This window comes from Malus sylvestris, chromosome 9 (genome assembly GCF_916048215.2).
Source record: "Malus sylvestris chromosome 9, drMalSylv7.2, whole genome shotgun sequence".
NCBI classification, from domain to species: domain Eukaryota; kingdom Viridiplantae; phylum Streptophyta; class Magnoliopsida; order Rosales; family Rosaceae; genus Malus; species Malus sylvestris.
Genome location: NC_062268.1, coordinates 15,373,635 through 15,380,962, shown reverse-complemented (window position 1 = coordinate 15,380,962; position 7,328 = coordinate 15,373,635). Strand labels below are relative to the sequence as shown.

The 7,328-nt window shown below is 36.6% G+C and overlaps 1 protein-coding gene across 1 annotated transcript; it reads right to left on the bottom strand.

The window, feature by feature from the left end:
* Positions 1-203: 203 nt before the first annotated feature.
* On the bottom strand, positions 204-4,752 carry LOC126582402 (linoleate 13S-lipoxygenase 3-1, chloroplastic-like). The gene is made up of 8 exons (XM_050246545.1): positions 4,240-4,752; positions 3,710-3,990; positions 3,076-3,310; positions 2,643-2,972; positions 2,268-2,461; positions 1,743-2,044; positions 1,302-1,565; positions 204-1,123 (listed from the first exon to the last, which is right to left on the bottom strand). The coding sequence occupies exons 1-8, from the start codon at positions 4,592-4,594 to the stop codon at positions 367-369; spliced, it is 2,718 nt and encodes a 905-aa protein (XP_050102502.1). The 5' UTR covers positions 4,595-4,752; the 3' UTR covers positions 204-366.
* Between the last annotated feature and the right edge of the window lie 2,576 nt (positions 4,753-7,328).

The window sequence follows — 7,328 nt, the reverse complement described above, 5'->3', positions numbered from 1 at the left end:
GTAGGAAAAATAATTGGTTGTTGATCATAAAAATTTGTCAACAAGAGTATTCAACTTGGTGCATCATCAACTGCTAAACCATATATACGATTGATTATATAATTGTTCAAAATTTTAGCAATGTTCGCTTTTGCTACAACACAATAAACAATAGAAGAGGAATATAATTAAAAAGAAGTCGATGGTAGAAAATAGAGAGAAAATGACCAACTTCTAGAACATTATTAATTACGATTAAATTGTTTAACATATACATCCCAATAGATAACCCAACGACAAAAATAGCCTGATTTAATTACAAGTTATAGAGAATGGTCAGTAATTGCCTCCACCACCTCAAAATAATAAACTAAATGTTGTTGAGACTCATATCGAAATACTATTAGGCACACCACGACATGTAATCCCAGGGTCGGAACTTGGTACAAGCAACTCATAAGGCAAAACTCCTGCTCCACACCTGTGTTTAAGATTTGGATCACTATTCCTCCTATCAATCTCCTTCTCAATCTCTCTAATCTCAGCAGAAAACTTGTAAAATGCCTCCACCGCATCAGCATCCCCTGACCAAGTAGACGGTTGCTGCCTCTCCCCGAGGTACTCCTCATCCGGCGAATGTGTCGATAATGTGTCCACCACAGCCATGTATTTTGTGGCTTCCAGGACGCTTGGCAAAGCTGAGAGAAAGAACTTTTGTGGGTCTGATATGAAATTTGCGTATTCTGGGTCACCCTCTTCCGGGATCAATCTTCTCATCAGGGGTGGCCTGTTGGGGACGTAACCTCCATAAGGGTACTGTGCAAAATTAAGTGCCGCATGTTGAGCTGATGCTAGCCAGATCAATGTGCTGAGGATTGAGACTAGGTCATCTGCTGTGGACAGTAAAGGCCACCAGGTTTCATGGCGGAGATCAGCGTGACCTACATTGATGGACTCCCAGTACCATGCTTGCAGCTCTCTGTCTTTTCGGATTACACTTGAATCGGGGTAGTAGTGGTGCACGTAGGTTCGAACCCAGTTCTCGATTGCACCCCAGATGAGTAATCCGTCACTGCCATATGGGTAGTCTTCCATTACAAGTTTCACACCATGGGGTTGTGTTGGATCAGGCACTGCCATGCCCCTACATTACAAAATAATAAACCAAATAAATTAGACGAAGAACATAAAAACATATAGTATATGTCGGTAGCGTAAGCTAACCAGACTTATATTGTCAAGCTGTAAATTGGAACCATACATTCAGGAAATAGTAAACCTAATGGAAACGCATGCAACATGCTATATCTTTAGTCACCTACCTTTGTACAAGATCTGCAGGAAGGCTTTGATGGTCAAAGCGCCAGGTTTTGTACGCTGAAGCACTGATTTCCATGGCATACCGACCTGGAGTGAAGCATGACTCGATGACACCATCAGCGCTGATCAAGCTCTGGCGAGCCAGTGCATTGATCTCTAGTGTGTATCTCATGTGAGGATCCAAAAGCTTGTAAATCGGATGCATTGCGCTCAACTGTCTATGTGCTGCCAAGATAAACGGCTCTAGGGTAGCATGGGTACGTAGCCTGAAACCAACGCAACAAATTTTTAGCACAAACAACATTTGCAACAAAATTATATATAATTATAAAATAAGTAACTCTAAGTCGGTCACATAAATTGGTATGAATAATTTTGATAATATATAATCAAATATCACATAATAAAATAAGCTAATATGACAAAAGAGAGAATTTATGTACCAATGGTGTACGAGTTGGTGGACGCCGGCGTCATTGGCGCAGACATGCGCCTTAGCAAGCATCCACATCCAGTTGGTGGTGGCGTCGACAGCAGGTGTCAAAACACGCTTTGATCTTGAACTTGGTCCTGTATTGGGGAGGGTAAGCTCAATGGCGATGGGCTTCAGAGCTCCAGTAGGTGTCAAGAAATAAATGGTACGAGTTGCATATGCTTTTCTCCCATCCAGAGCATTAATCCGATCAAGAAATGGAAGGTATACGTCATGGTAATCCACTATGTACAACTTGTTCTCATCCAATGCCTGCAAAATTAAACAATACAAAAAACAAAAATGAGCAACAACATTACAAAATATGGTTCATGAAGGAGGTGTAAGGTCCCATAAAAATTGGAAAAAGTTATTCCAACTCCTCGTATGCCAATTTAAACTAACAACACTACAGATGACGATCAGAATGTCAATAACAGCTTCCTTAAAAAAATATCGGAAGTATTAAAATAGAAAAAGAGATAATGAGCAGTACCTGTTGAACAGTCATGCCATAGAGATTCGGTAAGATGTGTTCTTCTTTGAGAGCAGACTCTAATGGCCCATAAACCACAGGATCAAGTTTGCTTTCCGGTGGAAAAACCTTAAGCCTCTGAATGCTTAATGGATTAACCCCTGCAACTGCTTGGCGGCCGAATTCGTCATCTCGCAACCAAACCAACCTGTCCTCTGCACATGGAATAATATCTAAGTTAATCAAAATATTAATCATGGCTTTTGAGTCATTAATTAGTTATTTAGAGTTTATTATTTTGCCCACACATTGACTGCGCAATCATATTTTTATATACTCAGTGGGCACATTGAGGGGTTTATATTGATTAAGAACATGTTGATCAGTGAAACTCACTGCTTAAGATCTTGGGGGTGTCATATTTGAGAACGCCCTGGTTATAGTCCTGGAATTTGCTGACCATACTTGGCAACGGAAGCTTCTTTAGGAATTCATCCTTCAAACCCAATTTGAGGAGGACGCCTTCACTGTAGAGGCTGTCGATGTCGGAGTATCCACGGAAGTCTTTGTCAGCTTTGAAGCTGGACATAAGGGTGGGGATCAAGTTGTGAAGAACACCCTTGAGCCTCCCAAATGAAAATGTGTCCATTTTTGACTCTTCAAATTGTTCATCTCTTGGCACATACATTGGTAGTGGCTTCTCAACCCTGCTCTCCGCTTGCATATCTGTGGTACAAACAAAGCAAGTAGACCATTTAAATTTAAGTTATCAAGATAGCAGTTTGGCAACATAATGTGACAGACGGTCTAACGAGTGAGCATTTCTTACCAGTATCTGTAGGGAGGCGACCGGTGCGACATCTTCTTGGGTAGGGGATTTTTTTACCAAGTGTAGGCCTAGCAAAGTCGATTCCCTTATCAGGATTTCCCAAATCATTATACAAACCATAGTCATAGATCCTATCTGATAATTTTCTAACTCCACTGCCATCACCCCTCAGATTCTTCAACTCCCTCTGTCTCAGTTCCTTAAGCCCCTCAGGGGTCTGGTCTGGTAAATATGGCTGCTCAAAATTAAATAAAAGTCAATAATTATTTAATGCATTTAAACATGCTGCCAAAAATAAAAATTATGTAATAAATTAAGTAATATAGAACAAAAGGACTGGAATGATGGTAGTGGGTAATGCTCTGTAGGGCCTAATATATCAATCAGTATCTGTTTGACTGCCCAATGAGGGCTAGACAAAAATAAAAATAAGAAAATTAATAATATCTGTAAATGCTACAGGCCGCTTGCCATGAAGGTATGAACTGAACCATTCAACTTGTCTGACGTAAATATACCCACCTAAATTATTAGTCACTTGCAGATATATTCAAAGCCTAAAATAAAAAAATTAGGTTTGACTTTCCAACGTAGGCCAAGCAAAATCGATGGGAAATGGAAAAATGGAATCTACCTTGTTGCAGAAGACTATTCTTTTCCCAGGGTGATCTTTCTTAGATTGAATCCAGGAATTTACAGGAAAATGCAGTGGACCGCAGGCAAAACCTTCAAGGGTTATGGTCTCCAGAAAGAACTCGTTTTGGTGCTTGTTTGTAACTGTGATTGCTCCTGGGACGCCAAAATTTGAGTCCACCATAAACTCAGCTGTGTAATTCACCCTCTCTGCCTTTAGATTTGATTTTTTAGACCAATCTTTTACCACACCTTCACTGCTTTTCCTGGGGGCCTTTGTTCCTACAAAAATTTAGGGAAAAAAAACCCAAAAATAAGGAAAAACAAATCTTAGTACAATTTTAAATAGTGTACTTAAAGAAGTTAACTTTAATATTTCTAAGTGATTTCCACACACTCACACACCCATATTTATATTTAGTATTCAAATTGAATAAACAAAAAAAATCAACCGACAGAGTTAAGAGGAGAAAAAAAAAGTGTGAGTAAATCATTTTCTTCTAAGAAAACTCAGGTAGTAAAGTTGCTTACTTGGGTCTAATTCTGTACTGATAAGCTCCAAAACAACATTTCTACCAATTTGGTCAGCGAGGGAATCCAAGTGTTTGGAAATGGCCTCCTTAAAATCCTCCTTGTTCTTATTCCTCACAGTCACAACAGCTCTCACCTTGAACTTCACAGGCTTCTCAGCAGAAAAAACAGGCACAATCTTCACCAAATCTTCACTGATGGCCGCCAAAGGACCCCTCTGTGACCTTCTCAAATGCACCGCCGTCCTCTGCGAAGGCACCAAACTTGGTCTTGCCAAAAACAACTTATAAGATGATGAAAAAAACTCGGATTTTTCAATCAGAGAACTGCCCATGATTTGTTTAGTCAGTGCCATCTTCTTCTTCTTCTTCCTTAGTTCTCTGCAAACTTAAATTTGTTCGAGAAAGTTGAATCTTTTTTTACCTTGCTTTGTGCAGAGAAAAAAAAAAAGAATGGTAGCTGCAGAAGAAGTGGGATGATTTATTTGTCAATGGAATATGAAGAATATGATGAGTTGGTGCTTCTGCTTTGGTATATATATAAAGAGAAAATGATCATGCAAGAGAAAAGTTCGATCGCACCACCGTCCACACGTTTATTTTAAAATATGTGCTTGTGAAAAATACTTGGACTTTTAATGTTGGCTTCGTGTTTTGTATTTTTGTTTTTGGGAAACATTTTTCTGGGGACGAATTCAAAGAGAGAGAGAGAGAGAGAGAGAAATTAAACGGGTCCGAGTCAAAAACGAGTTTCAGGTTTCCGAGTAAAGACGCGGTGTGGTAACGTGGGGAAGCCAATAAGAAACTAAGATATGTTGGTTGCAAAGGACGAGTGTCTCCTTGTCTTCTGTAGAAATGGCAACTGCGTCCGTGTGTATTGAAAAGTTTCATGAGTGTGAAGTTGATTGTTGGAGAAGGGGATTAGCTTTACTAATCTATGGTCCATGGTTGATTTGATAAAATATGAAGTCTTTGAAAAACGTATTATAAACTAATATTTCATTTTTCTCCTTGACTTTGTTTGGTTCTTGTTTAATATATACACTTTTTTGTTACAAAATAGGAATTGGAATCCTAAATCTTTAGGCTATTCATAGTTTCATGCTAATTATTTTACTCACTACCGCTATTGATCACTAATTAACCTTGATAACTTTTAACATTTCCTCACGAGAAAAAGTTTTATTTTGTTTTATTATGGTATTTGATAACTTATAGTTTAAATGGTTAAAGCATTTACTTTTACATTCGGAGTTCTATTTTGGATTGTCTCTCTTAATATTTATTGTTTGAAAGAGGTAAGTTTTTTTTTTTCTTTTCTTTTCTTTTTGTTCTTCATGATTTATCAAGAACCTAGTTTTTTTTGGTCAAATATCAAGAACCTATTATTATATTTTTATTGAATACGTACATATGTTTTGTGCTTGTTTCTGAAAGGCAAAAGACGTTTGAGATAAAAATTTGGAAATGCTTTTGACTCCTACAAACGTTTTTTTGGAAAGAAAGAAAAAAAAAAAACCTACTGTATGCTTATTCAAAAAGCATTTTCAAATTTGTTTTTTCATTGAAATTTCAATGTGTTTATAACAAGACACTAATAGAACAATCTCGTAGGAGCAAAAATATATGTTATGGAGTAAAATATCATATAAACGATAATTTATTGGACATAAGGTAAACTGATAAACTTCATCAATTGTATACATGCAATATGGTGGTGGTCAAAGTAGAGGTGGCGATGACGCTCATTGGAATGACAATGGTAGCGATGATGATGTCAATGTTGGCGGTGGTGGAGGTAGAGGAGATGGTCATAATAAGGTGATAAGGTGACATGGTAATTGAAGTTGATAATAATAGTCATTGCATTATGGTGGATGACACAGTATACCAATAGAGAATTGAGAAAAATGAAATCCATCAAAATCTTAAAGGGAAGAGGTTGGATTTACTATAACAAAAACTTACGATGAAAGCACCAAGTCCATCGAAATTCATGGCTTTTAAAATCCTTTAAAGCAGATGAAATTTTGAACAGCTAGACTTTTGCCAAACTCACAAAAAGTCGTTCTCCCAAAAAAAAAAAAAAAAAAAAAAAAAACCTCACAAAAAGTCATAATTAAATAACCCAAGATTTTTGTAGATATTTTAGATAAAAAAAAGTCTTTATTTAATACATGTGATTTATCGACATTTTAGACCATCCTCAAATGAAATGTCAATTTATAAGGGTCAAATTACAATTGATGACTGATGTGGCAATCTGAAACCTTATGTCAAATTTTGTATTTCTCCAGCTGAATTGTTAAATATTATTTTATTATTTAAATAGAGTTTTAAATGGTTGTAATTATTAAAAAAATGTTTAAAAAGTTGGAATGTTAGTGGAATAAGGGACCCACCATTAAAATGAATTAAAATAAATTTGACATTGATGCCAAATTTGATTCCAAATCATAAAGCCTTCAAATTTGATCAGTAAATAACACTTTGGTTGAAGAGACTTTTGTGTCAAATATGCACAGTGACATATTATCTAGGATTTTAACATCTCATTTGGAGATACTCTTAAAAATCTATATTAAATACACTGGAATTTAATAGTCAAGTAAAGTCTACCAAATTCTATATACAATACGTCCACTTAATTGGCATGCATACATAGTGAAGAATAATACTATATTGTATTTAGTGGATGAAAACTTTGGTAGAAATATGAGTAAAGTAGTACAGAACTATAGACGACAATGACATGGAAACTTCATGTAAGCATACTGCAATTTATTGATCAAAGCTGACCGAGTGGGATATGGAGATCCAAAACATAATCTTGTATTTGACAACAAAAAAATGGTCTGAAAAATTGTGTACTGATCTGTCCCCTTATATCTTAAACATAGTGATTCGCGTTAATCTGTTCGACTAACCATCTAGCTACCCAGAAACTGCAAGAGAATCAACACTATTTAATTTGGCCACGACCACATTGACCTCCATGACATTTCCCAAGTGCAATATTAGAGCACTTGGTAACTCGTAATCAGATTTATTTATATGCGTATTAATTCCTGCTTCTGAAGACTTCAAATT